At 39.3% G+C, this 18,570-nt stretch overlaps 1 protein-coding gene across 10 annotated transcripts in view; it reads right to left on the reverse strand.

Annotated features, from left to right (window-relative positions):
- The window catches only part of LOC129771918 (protein lingerer), a 29,202-nt gene extending 11,093 nt beyond the window's left edge, over positions 1-18,109 (reverse strand). The window contains exons 1-11 of one of the 10 annotated variants that reach the window (XM_055776064.1): positions 17,205-17,478; positions 14,820-16,090; positions 13,894-14,760; positions 13,660-13,832; positions 13,399-13,592; positions 13,158-13,292; positions 2,684-2,776; positions 2,446-2,549; positions 2,114-2,391; positions 1,586-1,840; positions 1,296-1,457 (exon numbers count right to left, since the gene is read on the reverse strand). In XM_055776064.1, coding sequence (XP_055632039.1) covers positions 1,296-1,457; positions 1,586-1,840; positions 2,114-2,391; positions 2,446-2,549; positions 2,684-2,776; positions 13,158-13,292; positions 13,399-13,592; positions 13,660-13,832; positions 13,894-14,760; positions 14,820-16,056 — 3,498 coding nt within the window. In that variant the 5' untranslated portion in view covers positions 16,057-16,090; positions 17,205-17,478. Of the gene's footprint in view, positions 1-1,295; positions 1,458-1,585; positions 1,841-1,978; positions 2,550-2,683; positions 2,777-13,157; positions 13,293-13,398; positions 13,593-13,659; positions 13,833-13,893; positions 14,761-14,819; positions 16,091-17,112; positions 17,479-17,888 lie in introns of those variants that run through there. The other 9 variants (XM_055776059.1, XM_055776060.1, XM_055776063.1 and 6 more) reach the window with 9 other exon arrangements.
- Positions 18,110-18,570: the final 461 nt, after the last annotated feature.

Consider the following 18,570-nt stretch of genomic DNA (forward strand, 5'->3'; position numbering starts at 1 on the left):
AAAAGGCCTGGAATTAAACTCACAGTCATGCACGAGCGGGGATATCGTGTCAAATATTAGTCTACAACTGCTGAATGGTCCGAAATATTTGTGCCACTGTTAACCATCACCAAATCGAGACGCCGATCAAGAACAATCCTCGGTACACGGTTGTCGGTAAGAGAATTTTAGAGCCAGAAAAGGACAACTGTCTGTGAGGTATCTACAGCTCGTCTGAGAATACTCATATCACAAAGAATATTTTGATTAATCCAATGCGTCCCACGAGAAAAATGGCGAAGGAACATGACACGACAAAAACATGTTTACCGTTGACTCAATGTCAAATCCTAAAACCGATCGTTATATAAGGTCCCTCCTAAGAGAAGACGTAGATGAGGAATAAAAAATGTATATTTAACAAAAAATCATCGTTATTGAATTGAATTGCTAGCTCCGAGTAGTAAGAATCAAAGCTAGCTCTAGGGGAACACGTTTTAGCTGCCGAAAAGAGGCGATGGAGACGGTTGGGATATACGAAATAAAAAGTTACGTAGGAACTGAAAGAATCCGCTTGTGCAATATTTACATATGAACTCAGCAGAAAATTCCAGATTTAACACTTCTGAACAAAAGAACGACTTCTAACAAAAAGAAAAAGAACATATGGGGCGAGTACAAAAATGAAAAACCAAACTGTTCCAAAGAAGGGACATTGAGCATGACAATATTGTATTTCCGGGAAAATAATATCTTATGTCACAAAAAATCTTTTCCTGTCGTTTTTAAATCTTTTAACGTCTGTTTGCTATGCTATTTTGTACTTCAAGTATAAGTAATTCAAGATGACGCTACATGGCAGAAGAAAAAAAAACAAATAATAAGCCAAGTCCACATATAATATATTTTTGCCGAATGCGATGCACAGCATACATGATAATGTGAACGCGACAACGCTATTCAAGAATGATTATCGTATTCGAGCCACATTCCTACATCAATCGAACTCCATATACGCCACAAGAATTTACGCTGTGCATTGCATTCGGCGAAAATGTTTGCAGGTGTCGACCTAACGTAATAAATAGGTATTTAGAAGTGAGGCCATGTCTTCCACATAAGAGCTTACGTCTGGACAAATCTGACGAGGTTTAATACAATACTAACAAAACGAAGTTAAATGACATTTGATGAATGAGATTTCCGCTATCCATACTCGAAGTGTCGAAAGTGCTTTATTTGGGCTGATAAAAACCAAATGAAAGTTTTCTTATGCTATTCGCAAAAGCGGGCAAGTATTAAAGTTAAGAGTATACCTGATGCATTGCCTGATGCATATTGATGTTATGATGAGTTGGCATCGTCGGGATATAGAGATGCTGCCCGTAGGGTTGTCCAGACGTTGCACCAGCAGTCTGAGTGCCAGCTATGTTGTAAGGTGGCGGAGTACCAGAGTGAAACGACTTATTATCATATGACTGAAATGACAGAAAAACAAACCATAGAGCATGTGTGTGACGAAAAATATTTGTAAAAGTATTTGTGTAAAGAATCCACTGCACTCATGAGTTGTGCGCACGTGCGAATTTTGGATGCAGAACCTTACATTGACTTTACTTAACGCGACATGACTTTTGCCATACATCGAAGGCGCAATATCAGAACCACTTCCTCCCGCGGACTGTGGATTAGTTACAGTTTGTCCTTTCGACTGTTGCCCAACGCCCGACGATGGGTACGGATTTTTGTTATAGTCTTGTCCAGCTTGACTCAACGTGTCGTATCCACTGGTACCATATCCACTATTGTATGCTGGTTTTTGGAACTGTCCGCCGGACGTCGCGTTCGTCGCCATTTGTTGCTATAGAGGTTGTTGAAGATTTTTGGTTTTTATTGTGGCATCATGATTGTGTGTTTGAGTGAGAATAGTACATGCAAAAAAGACAGCAAGTAAAATGTCTACGTTCGAATAATACTAATAATCAAACTAACTACTAACAGGATAAATTGCTGGGGTGCCATATTGGAAGCCGCCGGGCATCACATTACCGCCGTAAAAATAAGCGTATGGCAGGTTCAACATAGGACCACCAGACCCTGTTTGTTGTGACATGGTACTTGGAACATTACTAACAGGAGACGAGTTGTTATCGGTCCGAGTGAACCGACCATCGGACATGGTCGAGTACGCGACGGAACCGAGGTTAGCGTCGCGTACCCCGGCCGCACCGAGGCTCGTCGGCGTCTGGTAGTTCATATCGTAGTATCCAGGCACATGTGACATACGCTGCTGTAGCATTTGTAGGTCCTCGTACGAGTAGACCGGCTGTTGATAGAAGGGTACGCCGGGCTGGATGTACGGGCTGACCATGGGTATGTTGGGTACCACACCGGTACCGCTGCTGCTTTTAGCTGTGGAATTGGTCACTTTAGTATTCGTTAAACCAAGCGATGGTGAACTCATACTTGTCGTGGATACCACGGAACTATTTGGTAGTGATGACGATGAACTCGAAACGCTGTTGTTGTTCGCGTTATTGTTGTTATTAGAAGCGGTGCTGGATGCAACACTGGAAAAGAAACTTTTATCAGTTGAGACATCATTCAATGAAAAAAATAGCACGCGTTGGAAAATATTACGCGTGGATTACAGAAGAAAAAAAAACATCGATCAAGCTGATGTAAACGTATATGTTCTGCTCACCTCTCGAACTGTGTAGAAACCGGTGTGTCCTTTAGCTTTGAGCTACTAAAGTTACTATACTGCCCGGAAGCTGTGTTTGTACTGCCAGAGTACCTGAACGTGCATTGTCCCGTTCATTAGACAAGCCATCATGAACACATAGCGTTATTGGTTTTTGATTTGTTTGCGGGATGAATTGTGATGACACGTGTTCGTCAATTCGATGAATGTATTTTGAGGAAAAGATAAAACCAGATCACATGTTAGTAAAAAGTTAGAAAACGAGAAAAAAAAACTCATTAGATGTTAGTTCCAAACGCAGATGAATCTTTCTTGTGATTAGCTTCACGAAATGAAGCAAAAAAAAACAAAATGTTAAAGTTCAGACTTCTTCGTGAAACGTTAAACCATTGACGGTGTTTATACGTATTTAGCTCTTGGGGATCAGTTCAAAAACTTTACAAATTCGCAAATGCAAGTGAATACTAGAGTAATTTATGATTTTGATACGAGTCCGCTCCCATTAAAAAAAATCCGATGTCACAAAAAATGTAAAATAGGTGCGATATTGATTCCGAGATTTCGATGGTAAAATTCTCTCTCGACAAGATAGTATAATAGGAGACAATTACGAATATTAGCTATCCTGAAACCCGATGAACTTGCGTACGAATTAAATTTCTAAAGTCCAAAAGGGAGATGCTGTCTTGTATTGGAAATTGTCGCAGAAAATTTTCGTCGTTTCTATTTCGACTTGATAAATGGACGAACGATTGTCTAGCACTGATTACTTCAGAAATTCAGATGCCTTACGCCTGGAGACATGTGTACGGCCTAATTTTTTTCGGATACACAGGGGACGTATGTTGCAAAATTTGCAGCGAATCACATGAAGTTGGACAGTGTCGGCCCACGACATGTTGAAAACTATTACATTGTAACGGATAGTCTCGCCTTTGTCGAAGCTGTTCGTTCAGTGAGACTGGAAACTCTCTTGCAAAGGTTGGTGCGGTTGAAGTCGCGGACCATCCCCGATTCTCGATTCAGTAATTGAGATGAGACTATTAGCGAATTCGTTTTTGTTCAGTCTCAACCTAGGGTCGCACGAGTTCCAACCTATCTGCAGTCAAAACGTTTTTTTATTCACTCAGTTTCAACCAAGTTTCGCATTAGGTTCAAACCAATGAGGTATATACATATGAGGTGGAACAGTAGGCAGAGTATATTTGGATGAGTAAACAAAATATGGTGTTGTCATTATTGGCATTCAATATGGAATGTATATGGAAGAGACGAAACAATATTTAAATAACCCAAAATTTGATGATGTCATGAGGCAGAATGCTCATGAAATCTTGTAACTTATTGGTTTTTAACAGATGATAATTATATTGTGACTTACTTCCATTATTTAAGGAGCAAAAACGTCCAGATAACAGACTTACTTTAAGTCCTCGGAAATAGAAGAATTTTCAATGAAATGTTGCCTGCTTGTAAACCATTTTTCTCGAATCACATACACCGGTACTGGGAGCCTTCGAAGTATCATCATATCATCGCGAAAATAACAAAAATTTGTTTGTTTCTATGAAGATTAGAGAGTGAAAATGACACACAAAAATATCATTTTTATTCATCTTTTCCGACATCATTTCACAAATATCCACTGCACACTGTCACATTATACGCATATTCAATGGGAACTCCACGAAAGAATCTGTTTTTAATTGATAAGAAACTTGCCGAAAAAAGCGTTTTCACATGGATGTGAAAGGCTTGATTGAATGTAAACACAAATCTTGACGTCAAAATGTAAAAAGTAGCTATAGCAGCGCTTGCTATCACACACACTACGCTCGCAAATTCTACCATCTGCTCCACCTAATGATCTTTCTCATGGGGTTCAATCCGAAAGCTGTTAGGTTCGCACTCGGGTTCACCAATACAACTGTACTAAACTGTCAAGTTGCGAGTATTGTTTTGAAAAATCTAAAAATAAAAGCTATGAAAATGAAAAACTTGCTGCTTTTGTTGTCGTATTATTGGAATCCGATTCCAATTCGGATTTTGCGACTACGCTAAGTAGTTCGATGTGTGGGTGTCACACGAACCCCACTTCTGAAACAAATCATCACGGGCGATGAAAAATGATAATTCAGGAATATCGTTCGCAAAAGATTCCTAACGATTAATTCAGAGCTCTACGGTTTACAACGAAGCGATTAAAAAATAATGACCGGAATTGATCAACAAATTGATCAAAGATGTTGTCTTCCATTATGACAATTCGATACCACACATGTACATCGTTTTTTTTTTATCTCATTTATTTATTTATTAGGCTCATTAGCATTTTAGCTGTAACAGAGCCGGGTTTCAATCGTGTACATGTACATATGTTTATGTACCTAGAAATTGTAAATTACACAGTAGTTAGTAGTAGCCATTCAGGCGTCAAGTTTTCTGTTCCATTAGATTATGGTAAATTACACAGTAGTAGCCATTTAGGTGTAAGGGTATTCTTTCTGTTCCTCCATTGTTCAGCAGACCGGACAGCGAAGACAGTTGATATTGATCATTGTTAGGTTATTTATAGAACAGCAGTCCGATGTTTCTTGCAGAGCAGAGCAATTGTATGGATGATTCGATCTTTGTTCCACCGTGGATCGATTTCCATCGCTGATGATGATTGCGTGGACGTAATTATTCTATAATAACACAAGGATGGTCACAATTGAGGGCCCTGAGTTTGAACTCACGATCGATCGAACGAAGACCCCCTATGTACATCGTTGGTAAGGGGCCAAAAAATGAATGAGTTGGGTTGGAACGTTTTGATGAATCCATTTGTTTCTATCGCTACAGAACAATGGAAAACATTGGACGACGTACAAGTTGTCGAATATCACTTGATAAAAGGGTTTTCATCGATGAACTAGTTCGGTACGGATGAAACTATGGAATTACTCAAAAAATTGCAAAATATGGTAGTTGAAATTGATAAAACTATCGTGGCTAGAAATGGACAATACAATCATTGGAATATTTTCTACGATTTTCAAAATATTGGTTTGGTGGTCAACTAAACCGTTTCCACGCCACCAAAAGTACAGTATGGCACCGATTATCCGCGAACGGATGATCACGCCACAGCTGTTTGTTGACAATACGTTTAAGACACTTTGGATATTACAAAATTGACCTTTTCATTGCTACGCATTCTACACAATGTATTACATATACTCAACAAGCGATCATTTCTTGTTTGAAACATTTATGAAATTTCGGAAAAACGTTTTCGAGTATTCACAGATTGAACACATAACTGACGTTCGAAAAATTATAACTATTTTAAATAATTAATAACTATTATTTTATGCCATAAGCTACATCTACATTTGAATTAAGTTCTTTGTAGAGGCCAAATATGCCTTTTTTATGTAGGTGTGTCTTTCGTAAGAGCTATCTATTACTTAGCGTTTTCTGAAGATGAATGTAGAAACCCTTGAAATGCTTCTCATGATTACAATTCTCTGTTCATTGCACTGCGATGAACGTAGAGAAGCAATATCGTTTTATTTTGTTGTAATTGCTTAAGTTCCGACCAAAGTACAGTAGAATCCGTTTATTGTGACTCCGTTTATGTTGATCAACCGCTAATTATGACGTAATTACACAACGACGTTTGGTTTCATATAAAGTTCTTTGTAAAAAGTCGGATACGATGGCTTCCTTTACAGTTGCACGTCGGCTATTATGATCCATTTTTAATAAATTTTGTCTGGTTATAATGACCAACATTTTTCACAAAGCGTGATCCGCTTGTTATGACGCGTTTGTCAATTCCCTTCAATGACATTAGAAACGGATTCCACTGTATTTGAAACGTCAAGGTGATAGATTAACGAAATCAGATTAGCAACGAATTAAAAAAAATATTGGTTATTAGCATTGTTACTCATTGAATTCGACATCGAATCATTCAGAGTACTGAACTATTACTCATACCGTATCATAAGTGAAATAAACTCAGTCTCCAAATAGTTGTCTAATTTTTTATGATAATCAATTACATAAATTAAGCCCATGTTTATCGTACGTAAACAATGTTAACAATAGTTCTACAGACTAAGTGATATGTAGCCGATGATTTAACAGTTTAGTCACTGTTGCTGTATGGAAATTTTCTTAAAATTAGCTGTTTAATTGATTTGCTAAATGTTCGCTGAATGTTTAATTATTTAACCCAAGTTCAATGAGTCAAAACGATAACATCTTTCAAAATATTTTATTCATAATTTGCTAATCCAATAGGGTGCTTGCAGCATGCATATGTATAAGTAATCTGTTGGGCAGGCAAAAAAGATTACTGCATAGGATTTATATGGATCGACAAGATTGTGCTTTGTTTAAATAATTATTTTTGCGAAATAGTTAGAAAAATTACGCACTACTCTATGTTAATAACATGCGAACATGACACATGTCTTTACATAGAAATATTTACTTTTAGCGTCAAAGCCATATACACGGAGAACATTTGAAATTTCTGTTATGGCTATGATCCATATCAGTGGAAGCAGATTGATTATTCAAAAAGTTGCACAGGAACAGCGAAACTGCGCATTGCGATTGTATAGGCGGGTTAGGTTAATATATTCCCATGTAGGCTTTGTGCTTTTTGCCCTGGAATGTAGGTCTCGTGAAGAAGTAGACTATAATGAACATTCGTGTGCAGATATCCTTTATCGGTGGTTGGTTTCGTTAAAAAAGCGGTTGATTATGTTGAAATTAAGGACACATTCAGTCAGAAAGATCAATCAACCCTCAATTATGATTTCCAGGCACCTGAATGCTCTGCGGAGAAGTAAGATATGTTTATAAGCAAATTGATCATAAACGGAGAAAAATCATCAATTAACTAATTCATGGAAGATACAAGGAAGCATTCGAACGTGAGCTCGAGCCTTTGTGACTTTAATCTAGGTCCGAACATGTTGATAGTCCTTTCCTGCCAATTTTTCGATTAAAACCTAGTGGGACTGTCGCCCAATCGCGAAATATGTGCTAGTGATTTAAGTGATATGCGTCACACAAAAACTCTTGTTCATGAAATAGCTTGCCTGACTGTTCCACAAAGTTCATGTTAGTTCTATGGAATATTTCGCGCTAGTAGAAAGACTGCAACTATATTTGAATCATCTTCAAGAACGCCGATTGATAATGAATCCACTTCTGCTGCATAAAAACTACGAATGTAAATCAGCGATGTGTGCCCAACACATGCTCTGCATGTATGTGTAGCAAGAGCCCTATATTCGACTATTCTTAAAATTTCAATCTATTCAGGTCTCTTGCAAATTAAGCTTATAATCATGCTACCGTCAGAGATGTTTTGACTATCATCGAAAATGTAAGTATCAATACTACAGACAAAGCAACCTGGTGTTTGCGTCAAGCTATGCGAACAAATGTTCTTTGAAGCGATTGAAAGTACGCTCAATTTGACGTAAGTATCTTCCAAAGCCAGCAAATGTTTTAATTCTCAAATTCGCCTAGACTCTCTTTTTACCGATGGTACTTTTTATCTGGACAGATTATGGTTTTATACCAAAAAACAACAAACATGCGTGATCTCAGCACTAATGGTGTTGGTGATTACGTCACATATAAAAAATGGGCAGTAGAGTATTTATGGTATTTATTGCTAAGCAGCTGGAACTCGGTTGTGCACCTAATACAAAAAACCAACGAGATTGTTTTCAATATATCCTTTTGATTAGTTCCAATAAATATATCAGGAATCAATCATATGGCCCGAACGGAAGCTTGACGTAAGACTGTGATTATTCGAAACAGTTGTTTTTGAATTTAACTAATTTATTATTCCAAATGGTGGCTCTGAAAAGAGCCGTTTATTACACGTATTGGTGTTCTTCAAACAGGTTATAACAGTTGAAGTGATGGGAAGATCCCGGAACACTTAGAAAGAGATGATGCAAATGCGCATTGAGCGCGGAACGTTTACATATCAACTTGGACACCTTTCTAATAAAATTTCCAACCCGTTTTCCGACTATTTTTTTTCTTAGAAAATTGACCTCGGAGGAAATAACGAACTAGACTATTCTTGGATTGATCACAAAATGTGCGTGAATTAATTTTTAATTTCGATTAATTAGATTAATCCAGAAAATCACATAAAGTTGGTATCAATCGATCCTGATGATTTATTGTATCAGATGAAGATGCGATTTAACAATATAGAAAAATGACGGTTACGAACGAACAACATTTAATTAATAAAGTATGTACATAGTGTACATCGGTGCCACACGTTGTTAGTTTCAACAAAAACAACTAATAAAACTCATGATCAAACTAAGCAGGTCCTAAACAGATCTTATGTATTGAAAACATCAACAAATTGCCTGTTTTCTACGACTTTTCGGGAAATTTGCTCTTGCTGCACTAAATTGGGTGCTATTACCACGAAAATGGCTCCAAAATGAATAGTTTTTTTATTTTTTGTCATTAAAAAAAAAATCAGGCATGTTGCAAGATATCAAACTAGTTACCACATAAAGCTGGAAGTGATAATTTATTGTTAAAGAAGAGAAAAAAAAAACAAAAAAAATGTTGGTGGCAATATAGTTGTCAGTACCCGTAAAAAGGTTAAAAGCGAGAAATAAATTGATAAATAGATAAATACTCTGGATAATCACATATTGTAAACATTGTATGTATCACATCAAGAATGCTGCGTCCTGTTAGTCTAACAGTCTAACAGAGAGTTGTAACCACATAAAATGGCAATGGAGGCCACTGGCCCAAAACGATAATTATGATTGATTATGTATAGAATTGATTTGTTGATATTTTGAATATAAAAAAAAATAATTGTAATGTTTTTCCAACATTGCAGAGCAGGTTTTTGTAATTCAAACATTCGCAATTGGTGGACAAGACCCGAATCAGGACGATAGTTACATCGAATAAAGCCATTGATCTTTTGTTTTTACGTAATAGATATTTTCAACGATATTGTTTTGAAGACATACTTTGAATGAAAGAATATTTAAGTTTCAAATAAGAAAAAAAAGAATCTATCATTGCAAATCTTTTAAAATAATAATTTTTAAATTATTTTCTGGTTCTTTTTCCATAATTTTGATATCCGTCTAAAAAAATCTGAATCATTTTCTGTTTTTGGCAAATTCCTTGAAACTCATCAGATGTCCCATATGAAAATTATGCTTCTGACCGACGCTACTGACCAGTTTCTGTTTAAATAATTATATCAAACCTCATGTCCCGTATATTAAATTACACGAGAATGGGAAGGATAAGAGGATTAAACATCAGAATCACATATGGGAGTAGCTGCTCAGATTATACTGATCATGAGATGGATAAATTCGGGTTAATTCTGAGATATAGAACATATTATTATTCATCAAAATTGTAGAAACGGTTTTAAAAAAATGATTCTAACGTTGACCTATACTAAATTCTTCTCACTCCTCAAACGAGTAAGACAGAGCTGAGTACAAGAGTATGCGAGATATCGATTATTAAACTCAAGTATTCCTCCTCATCCTTGAACCAGCGTTTGATTCAGCAAACTAACGCACCAAGCAAATGATTCATGGAATGAGTCCGAATAGTTGGCATTGAAATACCGAATCATCGAGGTATAATCGCAAACTTGTCATTCTAAAACATACGTTCAATTGAATGGAATATTATCTCATACACTATATTAATTTTACCTACATAACGTTCAAACGTCCGAAATTATACAACCGACATAACGTTCAAACGCCCGAAACTATGCAGCTAACATGTCTCTTATAAACGGGAATGAACTCTTTCACTTCACGGAGTTTATTTTTACACATGACAATGATGATAGACACAAAAAGATTAAGTGAAGTGTAAGTGACGTGAAAGCGTTTGTGACAGTGATGTTCGTGATCAGGCCCAATAACACCGAGTTCATCAAAGTTGTCACAACGGATGAACTCTTCCGGATTCTACACACACGGTGGCAGCCGTAATAACTTTGTATACAATTCACTTCGTTTTCACCGTGAAGTGACGCTCGTGATCAGGCCCATTATCTTTGACGCTCCTCTGGGATCGTAAACGAAGCTCAATGGCGTCAACGCGAATTGAGCTTCGTTTACGAGTTCAGGGGAGCGTAAAAGATAATAATTGATTTTCAGGCGTAATGAACACTTTTTTGATTCCAGATGGCTTTCTAGCAAATGAGAAACATAAATCTAACTAATTATTTTGCTCAGTGTGACGATTAATCGATTATTTGGGGCGATTAATCGTATCGAATAATAAACTGCTGAAAAGTATTCGATTAGCTGATGAACGATTAATTTAAAAAATCGGGGATCACTACGCACACTGAGCCAACCAAACAGTCGGATTGGTAAAGAGTGCGCACACTAGCCAAATATTCTCGAATATACTCGAAAGACTGTATTTAATTTGTGTTTGACAACGGAGAAGAGAACGGTGAAGGAAAATCAAAAAGAGATTCAGAGAGCATTGGTTGCATCACATTTTCAGTGATTTGCACGGCACGTATGTCGGATGCCAAAATTGAGAGCGAATTGAACTATCAGCCGATAAACAATCGTCTGGTATGCGTAGATTTTTATCGGTCGAAACTGAATCGGTGTAGTGTGCGCGTATGTATATCGCTCCATACTAATTAAGTAGTCCGACCGATCTATCGACCGACAAAAGTCTGCGGGTTTCAATATCTACTTGAAGATTCAAATGCAGAAATTCAGGTAGTTATAACATTAAAAAACACAATTGCTTCTCTTTGTTCATTTAAAGAGACGAATGAACTCTCTGAGCTTAAAGTCTCTTTAATTCAATACCGTTACCGTTTGTTCATCGCAGTGCAGTGTACAGAAAATAGTAATTATATGAGCAGTATTTCAATGGCTTCTTATATTCATATATTAGGAAACACTATTTAATAACTTTGGACTCAACAAAGAATGTGATTCAAATGTAGATTTAGCTTATAGCACATAATACAGGCAAACTTTTTTTTGTGCGGGGGATAGGGACCGCATAAAAAAATCGTGCAAAACTTCACCAGCAGCTTTAAAAAATCGTGTTCGGTACAAATTTAAAAAAAAACCCTTTTTTGTGCGGTAGTAAGGGACCGCATAAAAAAGTTTCCCCCAACAAAATAACTCAAATCCACGCCATTCACCGTTCAATTTCCTTTTGTTTCCCTGCTTTGCGATGGGACACTTTGCCTTTTCGGTTGCGCGTGGCTGTTTTGTGCTTTTAGTTGCATGTCGAAACGTGTTGCTGTTAGAAATCATATCGTGCAAAAACTTAGAGCATTTGATGAGAGGAGGGGAATGATTTCAGAAGTGGATAATTGAGATGCAAATATGCTTTTTCGTACTGAAATGCATATAAACAATCGAAGAAAAAATGAATGGACGATAACTTCGTCAAATATGCTTCTTTTCATACACCGCACAAGAACAGAAAATCGCACAAAAAAAACCACACAAAAACAAATTTTACTGTATTTATAATTGTTGATTTTCGAACGATGTATGAAAACTGTATGGAACTACGTCTGTTATGCGGCTAAACAGTGATTTTTCGGAAACTTTTTCTTCAAAATTGCTAAAATGTTTTCGAACAAAAATTTTTGCATTTTGAGCAAACGTATTACATTGCATAGAATGCAAAACGGTGAAAAAGTCGATTTTGTTCATTTTGTCGTTTACGTCTCCTCTACAAACATGGGCAGTATAGGATGATAACCACGGCAGAGCCTGAATGTTGCTTTCATTTAAGAGACTATGAAAACACCAAGCCTTCCTTGTTTTCTTGTTTGTATTAGAGAGGCTTTAAACTGTGCAGTTCATTCGCCTCTAAAAACAACAAGTAGATTCATGGATTGCACTTATATTACTGAAGATTCTCTCAAATAACCAAATCAACACTCCTCGACAAATCGACAACTCCTCTGCAGTATCAAAGAGAAACACACAGTTTTGAATAATTTGAATTATTTTGTATAGACGTATTTTGTATAGTTATTCAGCTGACCTGATAAAAGAGCTAAGAGAAGAAAATTCAATCGAGTGTTCGATTACAAACTGTTCAAAGCGGTTTTTGTGTTTTCAGGTGAAACATGAATATAATCAAATCCGACAAGAACACGGCCGTTAGAGGCGAATGAACTGCAAAGCTTAAAACCTCTTAAAAACAAAGAAAGAAAGAACACGGAAGAATAAAATTGCATCTGCCAGTCGAAAAATCTTACCGGATAAGGCAGAGCCCTGCCGAACAATGCATTGGAAGGGAGGGAATTAGTGGTATTACTCACGATACACTGCTTAACGAAACGCACGCGAGGGACTACCTCAAATTGCGCGAGAGCTGCAAACAAACCGCGCTCTGGCGACCGAATGATTAAGGTGCGATGACTTACCCGGTATTACTGCTGAGTCCCGTATTTCCGTACACGTTCTGCGAGCTATTCTGATAGCTTTGTTGGGAGGGGAAGGCCGACGAGGTTTGACTGACGGGATATTGGCTAGACAAATATCCAGCATTGGTGTTTGAACTGTATTTTGGACGAAGATAAATTAGACAAATTAGAGGAATATTGTATAAGCAATATATGTGATAAGTCTGGTGAAGAAAAAAATCAAATTCAATCACGAACTTACCTGTTGTTGCCAACGTTATTATTTACTGGCAGGTTCACGTTAGACTGGACCGTTGACACACCAACCGAATTACTAGAGTTATTGGGCACTACGTTACTTGAAACGTTACTGCCTGGCTGTTGGTATGAATTTACGCCACCCTGGTTATACGAACCGTAATTGTTCGACGACGCTGGATACGTATTACTGGACACCTTTGGAAAAAATAAAACCATTAAAATTAAAGTCCCATAAAGTATAAGAAAACAAATGCGTTTTTACCTGTGTGCTAGAATAACTAGAATTATTGTATCCCTGCGGCGCAGCCGACGATGGATACGATGGATTTTTATTCGCCTGCGATGTTGAGTACGAAACATTTTGATATCCGCCAGATCCAGCATTCGTTCCGGTGGACTGACTATAAGGATCAGTCTTAGTCAGTTGTTCCAATGCTGCAACGGAATAATCATTAAAATGATTCGTCGATCCTAGATTCAACTGTTGAACAATTACATGACGTAGTACTATTGATGGAATTCACATTGACGCCAGTGCTAACCGAGGAAGGAACCACGGTGGAACTGTTGCGTTGTGTGTAGCTATTGGACAGAGTGTCATTCTGGGTTGCCGTGAGTGAATCAGTCTGTCCGGATATAATTTGCGAGCTCTGCAAACTACTTGTGAGATTGGACTTGGGTTGAAGATTGTTTACACTAGGTTTATTCTGAAATTCGTTAACTTCCGATTGCGACGCTTGAACCGCCGGTGGAAGTTGCACCGACGTAGTCGAAGTCTGTTCTAAACTATTGGTGTTGAACTTGTCCGTCACAGAAGCATTGTCGAACGTGTCGTCTGTAGCAAAATCGAGCCCCCCAAATTGCACATCCAAATAGCCAATGTTGTTCAGACTATCTCCTGGCATTTCAACGGCACTAGATGGAATTTTGGACGGCGGCGGAACCCGCGCTCGCTGCCTTCGTGCTACCGGCGGCTGCTGAGCAGAAGTAACTTGGTCACTATAACTGTTGCTCGACCCATACGTGGTCGGATATTGCACAGTGTTCGGTTGATAAGAATTTCCAAGGCTCGACTGAAGACTGGAATTTTGAGAAGATAGTGTATTGAAATACTGTGATTGTTCAGCTGAGAGCGACGACGACGAGTTAACTTGCGGCATATCGAGAGCCTGACGCAAATGCTGGGCAGCAGTTGGTGCTTGAAGCTCCGGATACTGAACAGAATTACTCGCAGCAGCAGCTGCTGTCGCCGTGCTCGATACAACGGTGGTACTGTACTGTTGCACCAAATCAGTCTCTTTCGGCTGTGGAGGATTCAGAATTTGTTGTTCCAACCCTGGTGGAGCAGACAGTTCCGCAACATCTAAAAAACAAAAAAAAACATAATACACGAACTGAGACAGCATTCTGTGGGATACTTACTCGTCACTGTAGATGGGACAGAGGCGGGCTGAACAGAAACAACTTGCGGCGGCTGGGGCTGCGATTGCGGTTGCGTTGGAGGCAGGTTTGTTTGTCCTTGCGGCAACTGTGAAGTTGTTTGTTGTTGCTGCGGTTGTTGTTGCGGCTGCTGAGTGACCGTTCCAGTCTGCGTGCTCGGTGTAAAAACTTTGGTATCCGACAACGAACCCGTATACTCCTCGTTGTCCCAGTCTCCCCAAGTATCGGTGAACGCAGTAGATTCCTCCGGTTTGTTGAGATCATTGGTATTGGCGGTCGTTACTGGATCCCACGCGTCGATCTCCTGATGATCCGTCATTCGAGATCCACGGTTCTGATCCCGAGAGCTTGGACCACGAGTACCCACCCGTGGACCGCCGCCACGTCCTCCTCGTGAACCACCACCATAACTTCCACGACCTGGACCACTGTCGCGACCGTCTCGACCGCGTGGACCACGTCCGCCACGATCGAAGCCATTCCGATCCCGATCGCCTCCACGGTCTCCATCACGGAAGTTCCCACGACCACCACGACCAGCACCAGCGCCAGCACTACCAGGGCCACCAGAACGCTGATTATTACCGCCACGATTTCCACGACGATCCTTCGAATCGACATTTACGCCGCCGCCTCCTGAGCCTGAACCGGTGTTCATTCCACCATTATCCCAATCGCCTTCATTCGGGGCAGCGTCATTCTGCTCCTTATTCTGCGATTTGTTTTTCTTCTTTTTAGAAGTCGTGGCGAATGCACCAACCGGCAAAGTTTCCAGAAGGAAAATCACCGCGCGGTCCAACTCATTATCACACTCTTGCAGAGCGCAGCAGACCTCCTCTTCCGAACGTTGCGTTGTCTCCATCAGCTTCTGGATCTTCTCCTGAATCTTAGGATCGTCCATACCACTTTTAATGTCTGTGATTTGAGCAATGCGAATTTGTTCGGCTGTTGGTTGCTTTGTCTTGATTGTGTGAGTGATCGTCTGCTTGTCCTTCGAGTCACCACCTTTGGAACCGCTGTTTTCTGTGCCCTTCTTCTGTTTCTCGCCGCTGCTGGAGTTATTTGTAGCGCTTCCCTTTTGCTGCTGCTGCTGTTGTTGTTGCGGCTGCAGCTGCTGTTGGAGTTGCTCATCCGTGCCGGCATTCTCTTTGTTCTCCTTGCCGGCTTTGGACTTGTTGCGGCCTCCGCCACCACCTCCGGAACGGGCTTGTGTGCTCATCTCCGCTATATGTACAAATGTATTTACAAAGTAGCTACGGATATACAAAACAGGCATTTGTTATTTTATTATTTCAATGAAAACGAACTATTCCGTCGGTAAATCCAGAAGGTATGGATAGATGTATTCTGTGCGATTTTTCAACGAAGAAAGGTATCAATATTCCAGAAACAAGAGAATTGCTAAACATATTACAACACCCGAAAAAGATATTGCGTGCCACTCTCAAATATCAACTACTAAACTTATCGTACTCAATTTTGCAGAAACGATACTTATTAAGAGCATAACGCATTTTTTTTCTTGCCACTTGATTTACATTGTGCCACGATTTATTTTCCCATAAAGTACCGTAATCGTAAATCCACCTCAATATACTTTTCATCGAGTCGAATCTCTCACACTTGTCTTTTTTTTACAACACCTTATCCATACCTTAGTTACCGGACGCATAGCATCTCCACGAAGGTAGTAAAACACTATTTCCGAAATGAGCAGTAACAGTATTTGGAAACTCCAGCTATCGTATGGGTAATTAATTTGTTATTCTCATTACACCCTTTTTTGTGTGTGTTATTATTCGAAATTAATTTCACAATCAGGGCCGTGAGCTTCATTATTTCTGTCCACTTTCCGGTCTTCCGGGATTCATCATTGGCACAATGAAGGCCCATTACTTTGCTGGAAAAAGAGGTGTGAATCCCACCCATTCACTTGATCAGCGCCACACCAATACACTCTCGTCACTTTCCCGGAAAACCGGAACACTTTGGAACTATTACATTCAACAGCTTCCCACGATAGTTGGCCGGAAGTGAAAACCTCTTTGACCGAGTTCCGAATGTTTTTACAACAGAAATATCGATAACATTGGGTTTCTAGAGCAAACCAAGTCGTTCAATGAATAACTGGATGATAAATTGCGAGACGATGTAGGATAAAAAAAAATAAGATGAGCGACGTCGTCTGTCAGACAAAGGCCGAAACATGGTAGAATGAGTGAATGAGACGATTTCCACGGGCTAAATCGATTTTATGCTGTGTAGTAACTTTTACCAATTGAGGCAAATGGATGACTAGTGCTATAAAACATGGAAATCCACACTTCGCCTAGGAATTATCAACTAATTTGAGGAACTACAACTCACAAACTGTGGAGAAAAGGACCATGTGCCAAATTTTACTTTCTGCTGGCTGCCTGCTGTATTCTTCTTTTCTTTTCCGCTTACGGTATGCTCTTGCTGGGTAAGCAGAATCGTTGATAGTGGAGCGAACCAAACTGTTCCACGAACACTCGTGAAAAGTCTCTCACACAATGGCGGACGCCATTATTCTATTTACTCCTATGCTTTGGGAAGAGAGCGGCTTGTGTAGTCACAGAGAGGATCCGCAAGATATCAGTGTTGCCAAATCCCAAATAAACTAAGATTTGTTTACTTTAATTTTGGGCACGATATTTTCAAACAAAACAAAATATCAGTTCATCTAGTTCATCTATTTGATGAATATTGGAATCCGTGAATACACTATAATTTAAAAAAAATATTTCCACTTATTTTCCATGCAATACTGGCATCCACAGCAGACCAAGAATGAGAACGAATATTCGTGCCTCACCCCTCGGCCTTTTCGCTCCGACACCGGCTTCCAACCGCGTCTGTCAGTGAGCTACAGAGCCAATGCAGTCACGACAGCCGCTGGCGAATTGGAGCGAGAGAGCCGAGAAAAAAAAATCCTTACTAAAGATGATCCACGAAGTGGAAAAAAAATGGGAAAGTCTAACATAGACGCAAACATAATTTTCACATTTTAAAACAATCGGTTGCACTCACAAACTGGCACAAAGAAGAGAGTTTCACTTCCGTACTGTTTTGAAGATATTTCTAGCACAAAATAAGCACTATTTCAATGTTTCAATAATAAATGAAAAATTGTTGACTAATGATGTCCAAACGATAGGTACCTGCAAATGCGCTTTAATACGCACGACGAACGTTTGCACCACTTGTGCTCTCTCGATTTTGTTATGCGAAAGCGAAAATCTGTACGGCGAAATAGGGATTCTCAGAAATATCTACCAGGCATATGTGCTACTTTTCGAACTATATCAGTCGACATCAGGAGAATCATAAATGTGGGAATATTTGCACCCTTTTTTAGTTTTTCATTTATTTCGACTTAGGCTAGGCGCAAAAAACACAACCAGCATGAGCCGCACGAGAAACTGTGGCTCAGCCACAGCGTCGAGCGAGTCGTGTCTCACGAGCGCTCCTCCATCTCGCGTCATCTGACCAATTTGCGCCGTTCCATCTGTTTTCATTAGCCACAAAGACAGGCGCTTTATCGCGCCAAGTTAGTCGCGCTATACGCGTCTCAATTTGCGCCTAGCCTTAACGTCTTTACAACATGGCTTGATTCACACTATCCTCGGTTCGTGACTATCTCTCTCCAATTCCGCAGGAAACACAGAGGCAAACCAGACAAGGAGACTGAAAGTATCTAAAAATAAAAAAA

The sequence above is a fragment of the Toxorhynchites rutilus genome, chromosome 2 (genome assembly GCF_029784135.1).
Source record: "Toxorhynchites rutilus septentrionalis strain SRP chromosome 2, ASM2978413v1, whole genome shotgun sequence".
Taxonomy (NCBI): Eukaryota; Metazoa; Arthropoda; class Insecta; order Diptera; family Culicidae; genus Toxorhynchites; species Toxorhynchites rutilus.